Raw genomic sequence first — 17240 nt, 5'->3', positions numbered from 1 at the left:
TTAGCTAGAAGAATTAGCCCAGATATGGACAAACTTATCCTCCAAGAGCAAAAAGGTTTCATCAAATGCAAATATATTTGGATGCTATTATAACTCTATGGGAAGAATGGAATATGCTTTAGAGAATGGGCTATACTTCTTCTTCTTCAAAGTTGACTTCAATAAAGCTTATGATAGAATATAATGGGATTTTTCCTTGCATGACATGGGAATTGGAAAAAAATTCATAAGGTTTGTTCATATATTGTTTGGAAGGCATATGCCAAAATTGCCTTAGATGGTGAGTTAATCGATGCCATTCCCTTAATGAGGTCCATCAAGCAAGGGTGTCCTCTTGCCCCATTGCTGTATTCTATTGTGTCAGATGCCTTGGGGTGGATGGTGATGAAACAAATGCAAGAAGGAAATCTTAAAGGGATTAAGATCCCTGGAGCTGATAGGGACCTAGGCCTTCAAATGTTTGTTGATGACACTAATGCACTATGAAATGCTAATCAGAATTCTATTGATACCTTTCCGGGATGCCTTAACACTTTTTGCCCGGCTAGTGGCTCTCAAATTAACCATCACAAGACTGGCTCCAAATCTTCAAATGGGACAACTCCCTTATTTGTTACTCCTACAGGCTGTCAAGAAATATCTAATGGTCAAGTCTTCAAGCTATTGGGTATCCCAATGGGATTAAAAGTTACCATGGTACAAAGATGGGAATGGGTGCTTGACAGGTTCAGGAAAAAGGTTTTCTTATGGAAATCTCTACAACCCTCTCTAGATCAAGGACATTTGTGCTCAATCACTACGTCTACCTTCACTGATCTATTTTCTGGCTTGCTAGAAGCCCTCTAAGCAGAAGTAATCTCTTTGGCCAGTGGTTCATATGAAATACAGAGAATCCAAATGGTCGCTTGGAAAATATGTTGTATGCACAAATCAAGGGGTGGTTTGGGCCTGCTGAATGTATGGTAGTTAAGCTTGCATGTAAATGGGTTGTCAGAGCTATCTCCAATGCTAATTTTTGGGCATGTCTCTTGAAAAGAACATCCACATACTCTTTCTTCAAGATTACAAGGCATGGACCAACTTGAGTATATGGGATCTGATCACTTCAACCTGGAATATCGTTCTAGTGGGAAGTCAACTTACAGTCTCCATGTGGAAATCCTAGTTTACAGTGCAAAAGAGTCTGCACATTTCTAACTCTAGAGAGGCTGAAGAGTAAATGGAAGCTGAATTGGAATGCTAGAAAATGGATATACATATTCAAAAGTGTTTGGAGCTTTGCTGTTCAAATTAAGCATAGTTTCTTAGCTTGGCTCATCATCCATCATGGCATATGGACTGGGGCAAATGCTTTGCAGGCTAAGATAGGAGATAGAAAATGCAGACGATGCCAAGCTAATGAAGACTTGGAGCATATTTTTCTGCACAATGGCTTGAAATTACAGACTTTACATAATTGTTGTAGAGGAACTCACCCCCAGGAATTCACTGTCAGGGAAATATTGCTAGGAGAATGCATAAAACTGGAGATTCCAGTGTGGAATTTGTGGAGATTCTCCTACCTTTGGACCTAGTGGAATCAAAGAAATGAAGCCATCTTCAATCACAGTTTTGGAGACAATTCATATTTATTCTAATAGAGATCAAGAAATCATCTCTCTCTTGTATCAATCATATAAGATAAATTTTTCCTTTGTCCCTAAATGTAATTGAGAAGTGCCATAGATGGAAAACTTGGAAGGATAGGATGCTAATGTATTACTCCAAGGACAGACTCTCAATGGCTCATGCCTGCTTGGATATGTAGACTTTTTCTCTTTTTTGAGATGCCTCTCTCTTCTCTTGTGAGGCACTCTTGTATTCTGCTTTTCCTTAATACAATTTCCTGTTCTTCCAAAAAAAAAACCCAGTTTAAGGTAATACTAAAAATATTAGACATGAATGTTAGTAATAAATTGAACCATTTCCTGCAAAAAAGCTTGGAAGTTGGCACACTAAAGCATGCTTTACTATTTGTTGCATCTTATCTTCTCTTATATTAGCTTAATGCCAAGTGGTAAAATTCAAAATGACAAAGGCTACGAAAGCGCGGGGCGCGCGGATGCGTGGAGTGAGAAGCTGGCAAAGCAAAGGTGCTGGGACCTTGCCTCTGCTCCAAGTCAGACACTACCCTCTTCATAGTTAGCCTCCCTTCTTGCAGGTCAGCGCATGGAAGTTGCCCGCGAACGATGATTTCAAGTGGGTCGCAGCCCTCTACGCAATACTATGGCTCTGTCGGTGCTGCTTTTGAAGGTTGGATGAAGGATGCTCCTGGTTCTTCTTCTTCCCCTCATCTATTGTTTGCTATGTCCGCGCAGCTGCTGGCCATGGCCAGGCCCCGAGCTGTCATGATTTTGAAATGTAGATTCCTTGGGGAATCACATGCATCTCCCGCCATCTCCATCACTCTGCCGAGAACGGAAGAGGGTCATCATATCAAAGCTATTCAGTGGCTTGTCTTCACCAATTTGTCCATCCTCACCATCGGGACATCCCTTGGTTCTGTTCTCTTCTTCTCCACCAAAGGTTCATTGCTGCTGAGACAGGTACACATTGTCTAAGTAAAGCTTCTTTTATGCAGTGCTTGGTGTCTAAGTTGTGTAAGATGGAGCATGAACCTAGGACCAACTGAAACAGAAGTGTGACATAGGTTGATTACCTAAGAGTATGCAATAATGGAATTAAAATCGCCATCATCCTTTCGTTTATTAAAAGCTTATCAGATCTGTTCAAGAAGCAAGGTCAAGAGGAAGAATAAATTTGCAGTCTTTTATATAGTGGTGTTTCAAGTTCATGCCGTGCATATAATGACTGTAGGGACTCAGTATCTGAAATATCTTCGCATTCGAGATATGCAAAATTCCTAATGTCCGTGCATGTTGGGCCACCAGAACTGGTGCAAAGTCAGATGACAAAGGGCATGATTCACCACGATGCAAAAAAACAACAGTTAGGAACTACTTTCACATTGAAGTTTGGGGGATTGAAGAAGCCTGAATACAAAAGGAAGTAGCAAAAAGCATGGGGTCAGTTGGCAGATTGTTCAATTTTTTTGATCTGCTAACACTACTCACCTTGTTGCAGTGTGGACCTTCGGAAACCCATTGAGCCTCTTCTTGGCCATTCCCTTGTTGCATTGAGTGCTCCTATTGCTGTCCATTATCGGCTCCATCATCATTTGCATATTCAACCCTTCATTCCTCTCACATCGGGAGTGCAAATCAGCACCATATCTGGAAACCCATTGAGCCTCTTCTTGGCCATTCCCTCGTTGCATTGAGTGCTCCTATTGCTGTCCATTATTGGCTCCATCATCATCTGCATATTCAACCCTTCATTCCTCTCACGTCGGGAGTGTAAATCAGCACCATATCTACCCCTTGGTGGCCATCAACAACCCCTCATCGAGACGGATCCAAAGGTGCATCAAATCAGTCTCAGAGGTGCTTCATCTTGAACTATTACTGCGGCAACAATCCTCATTCGAGTTAGTAGAGTCTGCATTGAGGTATTGCATGTGTCTTGTGTCGATCAAACTTGACCTTCTGACACACCAAACAACTGTGAACAAACTCGTCCACACTTTTTGAGACTTGGCCAATAGAAATATTTCTCGACGCCTTTCAACGTGCTTTCGATGCTTCTATGCCCAGCAAAAGGTGGACTATGGCACTTTGTCAAGACCTTATTCCTCAATTCCTGAGTAACACACACCATTGTCTTTCATATTAAATAACCTTCCGTTAGGGCATAGCCTGCAATTGTCCCTTCCCACTCTGCAACCGGTCAAAGATGTGTCGGAAATAGGGTTGCAGGGAAACACACACAGCTTGGAGAAGATGAAGAAGCTCAAGGTACACAACAGAGAGTAGTATTGCTTAGTGCACAATGGAAAGATAAGTTAGCCCTAGAGTGATGGGTGTATATACAATGCACGGGGAAAAAAACCTCCTAGTGAGGGAAAAAATGACTCGGCAGTCCTAAGTGTGCTCACACACATCACTACCACATGTGTATGGTAACAAATCGCCCCTAGGAACAAGAGCTGGCACATAATGTATAGGAAAGTGCCATGCCCCGAGTGCATGATCACTACACAAAGGGGACTAAGCCCAAAGCTTTGCGGAAAGCTTCAAACTTCTCACGAGGCAATGCCTTTGTGAATAGATCTGCAAAATTGTCTTGTGTTGGCACATGAGCCAAGTTGATCTCTCCTGTTGAGAGTCTCTCCCTGGCATAGTGATAATGCACCTCAATGTGCTTTGTGCGAGAAGAAAAATTGGGTTCCTCGTAGATGCCAATGCGCTTTGACTGTCAGTGTAGATGATGTTGGCAGTGTCCTGTCCAACATCCAAATCAGCCATAAGGTGTCTGAGCCATACACACTCAACCGTAGCTGTGAAGACTGCCCCGTACTTAGCCTCACAACTGGAAGTGGCCACAATAGATTTCTTCTTGCTCAACCATGATATGCTTGAACTGCCGAGCATGAAACAAAAACCACTTGTAGACACTCGTGTTTCAAAACAACCAGCCCAATCTGAGTTCGAAAAAGCATGTAAATCTGGCGGCAATGATTCCCTCTTGGGATAAAACAAGCAAAGATGCAAAGTGTCACTCAAGTAGCGAAAAATTCTCTTGACAGCCTGCCAGTGCTTAGACCTTGGGCTATGCATAAATTTGCTGACTTGTAAAACTGCAAACTGAATATCAGGCCTCGTGTTGCATATTTAAATAAGGCATTCAACAACAGTTTGGTAAAGAGTGACAATGGCAAGATCACCAGCATCATGAAGACTCAATTTCAAATCTGTTTCCATGGGAGTAGCAATAGGTTTGCAGTCCTCAAGTCCAAACTTACATAGCAATGTTTCCATGTAACGTGTTTGACACAAGGAAATACCACCATTACATTGCTTAAACTGTATGCCCAAGTAATGATGCAACATCCCCAAATCTTTCATCTTGAAAGTAGCATTCAAATCAGTCTTAAATTCAACAATGTGTCTCATTCGGTCAAGTTATCAGCAAATCATCAACATAAAGAACGACGATGAGAAGTACATCACCCTCATGATTTACATACAAAGTGCTTTCTGCTGGACTGTTTCAAAAGCCTTGTTTAACCAAATGAGTGCCAGCTTTCTCATACCAAGCACAAGGAGCTTGCTTCAACCCATACAAAGCTTTCTTACATTTGCACACTTTATCTTCTTGCCCTTTAATGACAAAACCGCGAGTTTCGTTACACAAACTTTTTCAAATATGTCATCATTTAAGAAAGTAGTAACAATATCAGACTGATGTGCATCCCATCCAAAATGAGCTATCAATGCATATAGCAAACACATAGTAGTCATATGACAAGTGGGAGCAAAAGAAGGCCACTTTGTACCAATGGCCTTTTTGCCAAGAGGCAAATTACATAAAGTCCATGTGTCATTTTCTATAAGTGCATCGTATTCTGATTGCATGATAGCCATCCAATTTTTTGAATTCTGTGCGTCACCAAAAGACAAAGGTTCCTCTGCATCACATGTCATGTGCGTACTTCACTTGCGCTACGTGGACAAGCTTCTAATGTAGTTTTGTGTCGGTCATAGTTGCATACCCTCTCATGCACAGTACAGTCATTTCAGCATATAGGGATTTACCGCGTGTGAACCGCCTCTTAGCATGGCACTTAATTTCAAGTGACTTTTAGTATTTTAATAAATTGTGGGGCTGAATAGATGCTGCGTGACCCAGCTAGAAACCCATATATATGCATGCCCAGGGCGCTACAAAAGAGTAGGAAAAGGAGAAGAATTAAGTGCCTCTGCATTGGCAGTACCCAATACCCCTTTTCCTCAGCAGTATCTTGGCGTTTGGCGACCATTCAACCAGCATTTTCGGCATCAGCCATTGATGCCTTTTCCCTCACCATTCAGCACTTCGCCTTGTCGCAACAGATCCCCAACGTTTTCAGAAGCCCGCATCAGCCTTACCAGCGTTTTTGTTTTCAGCAGATCGCCAACAAACACCGACAGTACCAAAGTACCCCGTAGTACCAAGCACCAAAGTACCCGTAGTACCCAACACTTAGCCTCTCAAGTACTAAGCATCCACCACAATATTCCTCAGTATCTACCGCCGTACCCTTCAATATCTCAACAATACCAAGAGTTTGCGTCAAGCACCCATTAGCATCTCAACATCTCGGCATTTAGCATTATTGTATCAACATTTTGTGCAAGTAATAAAGCAAGTACTTGCTCCGGCAACAGAGCAAGGGGGCCCTTGAGGGTGGTTGGGACCAGACATGGGGTGTCGTCTCTCTCTCTCTGTGTGTGTGTGTGTGTGTGTCTCTCTATCACTCAGTTTAGTTCAGTTCTCTGAAGTGAAGTAAAGTAACCTTGTGTTTGTTTGGAGTACTAGGTCCGAGTAAAATCCTTAAACCCTTCCGCCGCACGTGACATTGGTATCAGAGCTCTGTGCATGCTTCGGCTTCACGAACTCAAGGAAAGAACCACCAAGAACCCCAGTAGAACCAAGAACCCAAAGAACCTCTCTCAGTTTTATTTCCTCAAGAATCCAAAGAACCTCTCTCAGTTTTATTTCCTAAAGGATCTTCATGTCACGATCCTAGACTTATTAGCCACTCCAACCCTTAGTCCATAGCGCATCGGGCGCTATCCCGTCTTCATTGCTATGTCTTTGAACGAAGATCGACATCAGATACACGAAAATCCAGATCTCAAATACCAAGATTTGCTTGCTTTATGCGGATATGGAAGGAGTTGGTGCAAAGATCTTTGACCCTCTTTTGCATTCGCATTCGTATGTAGCGTGCAACCACTTCTGTCGACAAGCAACCCTTGGAAATACCCCCAACATCCTTACCTTTCGTCTTCATCCGCAATGTTTTCACAACATGATTATTCAAGTGGTATTGCTTGCTCGCAAGGCAGAGTCGGCATCAAGGCTGGCATCAAGGCTGGCATTTTACGACAATAGTAAGGCTACCTAGTAACTTGGTTGGTCAGGTGTTTACATCGCCACAGTACCTACATCCGCAATATTTAGAAGTTTGGAGGAGTTTTCATCGGTTTATGCATCCACAAGCATCATAAGCATTCAACATCAAAAGTACAGAAAGAATCCCAAGGTAGAAGTTCGGCAGTTGTGCCTCACCTTTAGCCAAGGAGATGTCACGTGCGCACTTCACTTACGATACGTGGACAAGCCATAGTTACAGGGAATCGCCATTTCTAGGTCCCCATTCCTCGTTCCCATCCCAATTTCCCGTTCTGAATCCCCGTTCCGTGTTTCAGAATTGAGTATCTGAAGTAGGGAATGGCATTTCATGCATGTTTCCGTTCCGCATTCCCCGTTACGGGTAACTATTGGACAAGCTTCTATTGTAGTCTAGCGTCGGTCATAGTTGCATACCCTCTCTTTCATAGTACAATCATTTCAGCATATAGGCATTTACCGCGTGTGAACATCCTCTTAGCATGGCACTTAATTATAAGTGACTTTTAGCATCTGTTGCGATGTGGAAAGAGCTGGCGTCAGTCGAAGAACCCGAAGCCAAACCTACTTTGCCATGGGGCAGTCCCACATAGAGTGACACCGACTCTCCAAAGGATGGTCATAGGTTGCACAGGCTGTTGAAAAGCCACTATGTATTAGCCAACTCCCCACTGCTGTAGCTTTGTGTGCAACTAGCCATTGGAACAAGGTGACTTACCTTGACTGTCTGGAGTCCCACAACCGCTCCCAAAAGCCTGACAAGAACTCAGCTGTGAGACCCTCCTCCTGCCAATCAAGTGCTCAGCAGGACAAGCCTCTCTCCGTGCTGCCAGTATGTGTCGCCCCATTTGAACAATGTACTGAAAGAAGGGGATCCAAGGGTGATTGACTGAAGAGAAGGGGTCTCTCTAGAACCACTCTCTAGGGTCCCACTGCACTCGTGCTAGAGGGCAACTCTCCCAAGCCCAAAGTCGTCAGTGGCTTGTCTCAAGATCTGCTGTGTCAAGAAGTGTGGCATAGGTCCTCCCACAGATGCCCACTACTCGTATCCTCAGAAAACAACACTCTGCAACCTGTGGAGCCTCTACTGAGACTCTGTATAGGTGACCCTCACCCTGGATCTCAAAGAACATGGGGGGTGGAGACTCCGAGCAAGCACGAACTGCGATGAGGACCTCCAATCGCTTGAAGGCTCCACCAACTGTCTCTTGAGGGGTGAGCCATTGAGCTGGTAAAGCCTCTATAATGTCCTGGCACATGCTCTGCATCCCTCTCATGCCTCGTAGTTGAATGCTTTGTGCTTCCTCTGGCAAACTTGAGAACTGAAGCCAGTCGTCGAGAGTGCTGATTGGGCCCTCTGCCATGGGATCCCAAGAAACATGGGGCATACTACCAACCAAGTGGTCTCTTTGAGTGCAAACCATGGGGTTCCAAACTAGGGGTTGTCTCAAGCGCCCCTTCATGCAAGTGGGCTAGTGTTGCTCCAAGCCACTCTGCAGCTGCTCCCAAGAACGAAGCTCGCAGCAAATTGATCCTCCAGTCTCGTGCTCAAACCAACTCTGCGAATCTCTATAAAGATCCACCTGATGGAAGGGCTCCAAGGGCCTCCAGCTTGAGGGACTCGAGCTTGAAGCCGCTGAAGCAACAACTCCTTCCAGGGCTCCTTCCCTGGAAGTAGTCCTCTGACAACAAACTTCCCAAGAAGGGTGTCACGTGACACATCCAACCCTATGTGTTCGTGGACAAGCTACAGCATGACCAGGGTTTAGTCAGTCCAGTCAGTCTAGATTAGGAAGTGATCTGGCACCTTTGTGAGTTTGTTCGTAGACCGTGCATGTCCAGACACTTAGATTAGATGCATATCCTCTGATTGCACACAGCATGATCATCAGATTTCCATCAGATTCCATCAGGATCATTTTTACAGTGCATAGACCTATTTTCCCTATTTTTGACATTTTTCACTTATTTATTAAGTGACTTTTGTTGGGAACTAGGTAGGGCAATTTTGCTAAGATAATATATAATCAAACCAGAGTTAGCACTTTCTGACAGAAGAGGCAGTAGGAACACTGTTCAATAGGCACCTTCTCAAGAAGACCCCAGCAAGCCTAGCGTTTTTGCATCTGCAAAAAGGTCTAGCGTTTTGCACCTAGATTAGCTAGCGTTTTTGCATCTGCAACAGCCTGGCGACAACAGAAGACAGATCAGCCCTAGCGTTAGCAGTTTGCACCACAGCGTTTTTGCAGATCAAGACAAATCAGTCCTAGCGTTTTTGCATCAGTCTGACCCCTCAGTGTTTTTGTAGATCTTCGCGACGGAATCAGCCCTAGACTCAGCGTTTTCTGTTTTCAGCAGTTAGAACCCGCAGAATTAGTCCCGAAGCTCGCAGATCTCACTTTCCTGCAGCAGTTCCTCGCCGCACAGTGGGATCCATCGAAGTTCACAGATTCAGCCCGAAAAAAAATTGCAGATTTCAGCATCTGCGTTTTTAGCGCGTCATCGTCGCATCGTCGTCATCGACAGAGTCAGAATTCAGCAGATAAAGATTTTCAGATTTTAGCCCTTAGCGTTTTCAGTTTTCAGCCCGTCTCGTCGTCGTCCTCATTGTCGTCGACATCATCGGCAAGTCCAAGCATTGTAGAGATTTGTGTAATCATAAGTAGACCGCTCTCGCCATAGAGAGTGGGGCCTTCAAAGGAGGGTTTTACAACGTCTCTGGTGTCGTATTCTCTTCTCTCTCTATTTCTCAGTCTCATGAACCTTCACGCACAGTGTCCATTTACTTTGTTTGTGTCCATTGCACTCTCTTAAGAAAGAACGGAAGGCTCTCCCTTCCATAAGTAAAAGGAACCTTGAGCACAGTTCGAAGCAGTCATCTTGAGCAAAGTTCAACATTCATTCCGCTGCACCTTACATTGGTATTAGAGCTTTGGCAGTGTTCTGTATCACTCAAGGAAAGAACCACAAGAACCACATAATTTTTTTTGCTTGTTGAGGTCGCATGAACCCAAGTTCACTTGGGCGTTTCGATTCCTAATCGTATTTTGAAGAGTGACAGGAAACCCACGAAAGAAGGGCTTGTTCAATCTCCCCTTGTGCCTCTTTTCACTCATTGAGAGCGGACCGTGCACTTAGCGGCTGGCCAATCGACGTGAGGTGGGAAAAAGCAACCTTGGTGTGAGCGCAAGGCCGCCAAGGGGTGCGTCCGCGGAAAAGAGAAGAATGGGGGTGAAGAGAAGATCCTTCTCTAACACGGATTGTAAGAGAAAGAACCACAAGAACCTCAAGAACTCCAAGACCCTCAAGAACCTCAAGACACCCAAGAACCAAGAACCACAAGAACCCAAGTTTCTTGTTAACTTAAGAACCCAAGACCAGAAGAACTCACAAGAACCCACGACTTCAATGGATGGTCATCACTCGAAGCGGAATGGATACTTCGCTTGGAGGTGATGAGCATGAGAGAAGCGAAGAAGAATTTCCCCACCAAGGAGGTTTTTTTGACACTCTCCCTTCCCCATCTATGTCAAGGATTGCACTAATTCCTATGGAGGCTTTAGGCCAGATGTTTATGGAAAGGAAGTTAGAACGCAAAGCAAGAAAAACAGAAAGAATGGCAAAATTTGATTGTGAATGCAAAGAAATAAAAGTAGAAATGGATCACATGACACAGACACGCAGAAAGAAAAGCAGAAAGAAAGGCAGCCATAGAGCGTGAGCATGAGCAAGCGCGACACATGTAAGAGTTGTTGCGACTCTTTTCTCAAGTGCAAGCATAGAAGCAAGAGATTTGGAAAAAGGAGACTCTCTCAGTCTCTTCTTCTCCAAAGCATGACACAGGATTTGCATGATGAATTGCATGATAATGATGAGCATGATGATTTGAATGATAATGATAAGCATGATGATTTGGATGACAATGACAAGCATGATGATTTGCATGATCAAGGTGTGATTCCTCACGAGCATGATGATTTGAATGAAGATGATGTGATTGATCACAAGGATGATGTGTTAGTTGATACTTTCTCTAGTGAAGCTAACCTCATTGCAGATTCGATCAATCACGAAGAACCGATCTTGGCTCTCGAGCCTAGGTCCCAAGAACCCCCTCAGGAAGAACCGATCTTAGCTTTCGAGTCTAGGTCCCAAGAACCCCCTCAGGAAGAACCGATCTTAGCTTTCGAGTCTAGGTCCAAAGAACCCTCATAGGAAGTACTATGTGTTTGAATGATTAGTCAACACGCATTGTTCGAGTGTTTCATTCGTGATCGTTTTCTGTATTTTAGTCAGCGTCTTTATGTGATCCCTTTTCCTAGGCATGACATATTGTACGTTGAGCACGTTTCACTCATGAATGAGCACGGATGTATGTGGATTGTTCATGAAAAGCTGAAAAATATGCTTTCAAGGAAGCCACATTCTATGTCTTCCTTGGAATGACACATTCGTAGAAAGAGCACAAGAAAGTATGAGCAGCAAGCATGGGCTTTTGTTATGTGAATTGCCACAGTTGATTGATTTAGATCAGCAAGACAAGATTCGATCTCATTGTTTGCGTGTGTGTGGTGAACGGTTTGGCACTTCGTCTATTTGTTCATCTAGATTGCATGCACAGTCTTTTAGGAAGATTAGATTTTTTCCAGTCACTTTACATGGAATAGATATGAAGTTCAAGTATCGCACGACCCACACATCAGAGTGGGCCGGCGAAGAGTCCTTTCCAGGATTCTGGATGTAATTGGCGATCTCCTTCGACACCATACAGTTTGGTACCAGTATCTCACTTTGAAAAGGAGGGGATGTCACGTGACACATCCAACCCTATGTGTCCGTGGACAAGCTACAGCATGACCAGGGTTTAGTCAGTCCAGTCAGTCTAGAATAGGAAGTGATCTGGCACCTTTGTGAGTCTGTTCGCAGACCGTGCATGTCCAAACACTTAGATTAGATGCATATCCTCTGGTTGCACACAGCATGATCATCAGATTTCCATCAGATTCTATCAGGATCATTTTTACAATGCATAGACCTATTTTCCCTATTTTTGACATTTTTACTTATTTATTAAGTGACTTTTGTTGGGAACTAGGTAGGGCAATTTTGCTAAGATAATATATAAGCAAACCAGAGTTAGCACTTTCTGGCAGAAGAGGCAGCAGGAACTCAGTTCAACAGGCACTTTCTCAGCAAGACCCCAGCAAGCCTAGCATTTTTGCATCTGCAAAAAGGTCTAGCGTTTTGCACCCAGATCAGCCAGCGTTTTTGCATCTGCAACAGCCTGGCAACAGCAGAAGACAAATCAGCCCTAGCGTTAGTAGTTTGCACCAGCTGATCAGCAGCGTTTTTGCAGATTAAGACAAATCAGCCCTAGCGTTTTTGCATCAACCTGACCTCTCAGCGTTTTTGCAGATCTTCGCGACGGAATCAGCCCTAGACTCAGCGTTTTCAGTTTTCAACAGTTAGAACTCGCAGAACAAGTCCCGAACCTAAATACCGAGATATAAAAAGACCCCGCTCGCTACTGCTGCTCGCTCCCCCCCCCCCTGCTGTGCCATCGCTACCCTCCCCCCATCCCCCCCCCCCCCCCCCCCCCCCCTCTCACCCCTCCCCACCCCCCTGCTGCCCCTACACTGTCCCCCCCCCACCCCCTTCAGCCCCTGTGTGTTGCCCCTCAGCCCACCCGCTGCCCTCCCCTATCTGCGTGCTGCCCCAAGGCTGCCCGCTGCCCTTCTCTCGCTTTGCCTTCCCCACTCCATCCCCTCGCTCGCTGCTGCTTGTGCACCTGCACATTGCACGGCTGCCCTCTTCGTCCTCGCTGTCCCCCCATCCCCCCCCCCCCCATCCTCTTCGCTCCCGAAGGCCCTCTGCACCTAGCTCGGCAGCACTTTCTCTTCGGAAAAAGTACCTGGCTGACTTGTTTGCAGGTTTTTTCTTCACCGCCTGCTTCTTCGACTCAGCAGTAGACACAGATGGAGGCTCCAGCTTCACCACAGAGGAACTCGCCTGAAGCCCCCTCGCCCGACCCCGCTGAGCCCACCATTCGACTTGCTCTTTCGCTGACAGAGCAAGCAAGCCTTGCCGCAGAGGTATAACGCTTGCAAGCGACTTCTGTCATCTACAAGGTTCTCGACACTCGTCCTAGCAGAGGAGAGCTGCGAGACCTTCTCCAGGCCCGCCTCCTCGTAAAGGTGGGCAAGATCTTGGATGTCCAGATTCTCGGACAGGGGTACTACCAGATTGAGTTCGAGACTTCCGAGATGGCCTCCAAGGTCATAGCTATGAGTCCATTGGCCATCCGAGCATCACGCTCCATTTTCGACAGTGGCGACATGGTTTTGACCCGACTTCGGATGTGCTAGTAGAGGAGGCAGACATCCCCATCTCAGTCTGCTTTCCGGGTTTACGGAGGGAGTACCTTCCACTTCTCTCCAAGATTGGCTCCGCCATCGGGACTGTCCTGGAGACACCTCGTACGGCAGCATCAGTAGCTGCCAAGGCGGCTGGCATCCCTTCAATTCGAGTTTTGGTCAGAGATACCCACACGCTCCCGAAGGTCATCCTTCTGCCTCGGGTGAGTGGGGGTTGGTTTAGACAGAGTGTGGAGTACTCGGGTCTCCCGAACCAGTGCTTCATTTGCAGACAGATGGACCACCTAGCGAAGGCCTGTCCACGGAGGAGACCACGACCCGCACCTCAGCCTCAACCCCAGCCTGCCAAGGCTGGGCCGCAGCCACAACCAGCGACAGCGCACAGATTCAGCGCCACCTCCGAGCCTGGGGCTCCAGTGGAGGAGGGGTGGCAGCAGGCCCGTGGCCGTCGACGCCAAGGGCCACAGCGACAGCCTGGCACTCAGAGTGGCCCTCAGGTGCCCACTCAGCAGCAGTGGGTTCCCACGGGGAACCGCTTTGGTCCTCTTGAGCAGGAGGAGCCCCCTACGCCAGCCTCCACCTCCGTTTCACCCTCGCCAGCCGCTTCGCCTTCCGATCTCCCCTCCTCCTCCTCCTCATCCCCTCCCCCGCCCTCTGCTCCCGTCCACTCCCCACCTCGCCCCCCCCATGTCTCTGTCGCCCCACCCCGTTTCTCTTCTTCCCCGCCCCTTCTCCCCCTCCTCCTGCTTCAGTACCACAGTCGGCTCAGGAGACTGGTCCCTCGCCGGCGGCTAGGAGATCTCTTGGCAGCGCCTTTGCCACGAGTTGCCTAGCGAGAGAGGGTCAGCCCTTCATGCGGCCCCCTCTGCAGATTCAGACATCTTCTCTTGCAGCTATCCCTCGTGGTTTGACGAGCATTGACCTCCGACGCCGCTGGGATTTCTTCGATTACGGGTTCACTCGCTTTCTCGGCGATTCTGCAGCAGACCACGAGGCAGCCTGCTTCAGAGTCCACGCTTTGTTCCTCGCCGCTAGGGGGACAGAGGCCTTGGACTTAGCAGTTGGTTTCTCCTTCCCCCTCTGTGGTAGGACTGAGACAGAGTGGTCCCTCGACTCAGTGGTGGGATGGTTGCATACACAGGTTCTTGAGTTCTCTCACCACATGGGAGAACTTGGCGTTACAGACTTGCTGCAAACTTTGTGGCCATTGGCCAAGTTTGCAACTCAGGAGGATGTAAACACATTGTGGTGTACTTTTTTGCTGATACGTAGTGTTTGCCTTGCTATGTATACATCCATGAGGACTCCTGGACAGAGGAGGTTGCTTTACGCACGGCTCGCTCTGCTTGGGCTTGGACCAGGCACTCACTGCAGTCTCGCCTATCTAGAGGACGCTCGGATGCGGATTACTCCCCATCCAAGCCAGCCTCGAAGATAGCTCGTCTTGCTGTTGCGGCAACATCTATTCTCTCTCGCTCTCCATGAGGATCGTCTCGTGGAACGTGTAGGGACTAGGTGGGCCCCAGTTTCAGCGACAGCGGGGCCGATTGCGTTAGGAGCTTCAGCGTTGCCTTGTGGGAGGAGAGATTGATCTCCTTATGCTTCAGGAGCACCATTTGTCTGAGAGCCGCATTCGGCGATGTGGTCAGATTTTGCGTGGACGCTATGATACCTTTTGGTCAGCTGCTTTTGGACCTGGAGGCATCCAGGGAGGGGTATGTATGACTATTGCGGACTCATTGCAGCAGGCCATTGTGGGCAGAGGGATTATTGTGCCAGGCAGGGCTAAGTGGATTACTATGCAGGTTCAGGGTGGCCATGTGGGTTTCCTGAACATCTATGCGCCCAATGTGGCGAGTGCTCGTGCAGAGTTTTGGTCACAGATTGTTGAGTCTTTGCCACAGGTTGACCAGTGGTGTGTAGGAGGGGACTTCAACATGTTGGAGGACCCTTCTAACAGGATCGGAGGCAGCCATGCTACTGTGCATGGAGTCGAGTTAGCAGCTTGGGAGAGGTTGTGTATGACTTTGAGGGTCTCGGATACATGGCAGCATTCTGGCTTTGTGAGGCCTCCAGAGAGTCTTGCCTTCTCTAGATCAGACCGTAGAGTGGGAGGAGTGAATCTATCGCGCATAGATCGCTTCTACACTAGTGACCACTTCAGTGACTTGGGGGGATCAATGGGCATCCTGGCAGGGACATCCTTCTCGGACCATGCCAAGGTTGTAAGGTACGTAGTATTCGGTATGTACTGTACGTTGTACTGTATGGATTGGGCCATAAGGTACGTAAAATTCGTGGTATATTTTTTAAAAGCTAAAAATACAGAGAATTTCAAATTTATATACAACCTATCTAGTTTAAAAACACTGCACAATACTTAAACATAGTCACAACTTTCCAAAAACACTTAAAATCACCCCACAAGTTAAGTAACCGCTAGAATCGAGTCCAGACCACATGGCATAGTGTAAGTCAAAAGTACATAACTGAATGCTGAATCCTGATACAAAAATAACATAGTCACTCAATGAAGAGTCTGGGTGGCTCAAGCAACAAAATAAAAAGCATAAATGAGTCATGACAAATGTCCAAGTCCCAAGACCCAAAGCACTGGGCAATCACTACTACTCAAAATCATCATCAGAGGCGGATGAAGACTCAGAGAGCATGTCTCCATCTGTCAAGACATTGCCCTCATCATCATAATCGGGCTCTCTCTCCTCTGGCACAGATGCTAGGGGTGCATCACGCTCATCTGGATCATCAGCCTCTGAACTCTGGGTGTGGATGAGTCGAATAGCCTCATTGGCTCGTTTATGAGCAGACCGAACGGGTAACTTTCCTCTGCGAATGCTCTCTCTGTGTGCAACCTCTGGATCTGCAGCAGCAATGCGAAGAGGAATACTGTAAGCTCGAGAGCGAGATCTAGTGACCCGACGATCCACGCTCTCTAGCTCCCTGTGCAACTCTCGAAGGATCTCCTCCTGCTCATCTCTAATTCGTGCATCGACCTCCTCCGCAGTAGGATCTGCCAACATCTTCAACTCTGTGGGATCCACCTACAATGACAAGACAAAACATAGTCCATGATTCAACACTGTCTTTTGATCATTGACTTGTTTTCATAAATGTGCATGTAAATCTCACCTGCTTGGGTGTCCCCAAGGCATGAAAGCTGCGCACAAGCCGCATGTTAGCACGGCAATAAACCAATCTCTCTAACTACTTGGTGCTAAGACGATTGCGGATCTTTGTGTGAATAAGAGAGTATGCACTCCAGTTGCGCTCGCATGCCCCAACTGAGCAATCCTACAGCAAACACTCATGGGTCACAAGTGTCACGTGTGACAATATAGATTCATCATGCCATAAATATAAATTATAATTTAGACTTCAGTATTCACCTGAGAAAGGATGCGCAATGCAAGGTGGCACAACTTGGGAAGGCCCTGGCGTCCATAGTTCTGCCACCATGTTAAAGGAAGCTTGGTAGCTTCCTTTCTCAATGCTACGGACCGCACAAAGGTGGGTCCTAAACTGTTCATGTAGCTACTCATCTCTGAATCCAGAATCAATTGCTCATCCTCATCGTATATAATGTTCAGATATTCAGAGCGTAGTGTGAGCAATGAAGCCTCCTCAAACAATTCTTGGCTCTTGTAGAGAGGATGGAGAACTGCAGCCATCCCATGGATGGGACGACGCATGAACTACCATCGAGTCTCTACAATAGCCAAAATATCATCACGACTGCAAACAAAATAGTCACAGTAAGTATGTGTTTTGAAAAATTATAAATAGACATGTCAC

At 46.6% G+C, this 17240-nt stretch overlaps 1 protein-coding gene across 2 annotated transcripts in view; it reads left to right on the top strand.

Moving 5' to 3' along the window:
• Positions 1 to 2100: 2100 nt before the first annotated feature.
• Positions 2101 to 17240, top strand: part of LOC147450287 (uncharacterized) — a 41196-nt gene continuing 26056 nt past the window's right edge. For both annotated transcript variants that reach the window (XM_086520692.1, XM_086520691.1), the window contains exon 1: positions 2101 to 2585. In XM_086520692.1, the coding sequence (XP_086376818.1) occupies positions 2229 to 2585 (357 nt within the window). In that variant the 5' untranslated portion in view covers positions 2101 to 2228. The remainder of the gene's footprint in view (positions 2586 to 17240) is intronic.

This window comes from Adiantum capillus-veneris, chromosome 9 (genome assembly GCF_014529385.1).
Source record: "Adiantum capillus-veneris isolate H3 chromosome 9, ASM1452938v2, whole genome shotgun sequence".
Classification (NCBI taxonomy): domain Eukaryota; kingdom Viridiplantae; phylum Streptophyta; class Polypodiopsida; order Polypodiales; family Pteridaceae; genus Adiantum; species Adiantum capillus-veneris.
The sequence above is the reverse complement of the archived record's forward strand: the minus strand, read 5'-3'. Positions and strand labels throughout refer to the sequence as shown.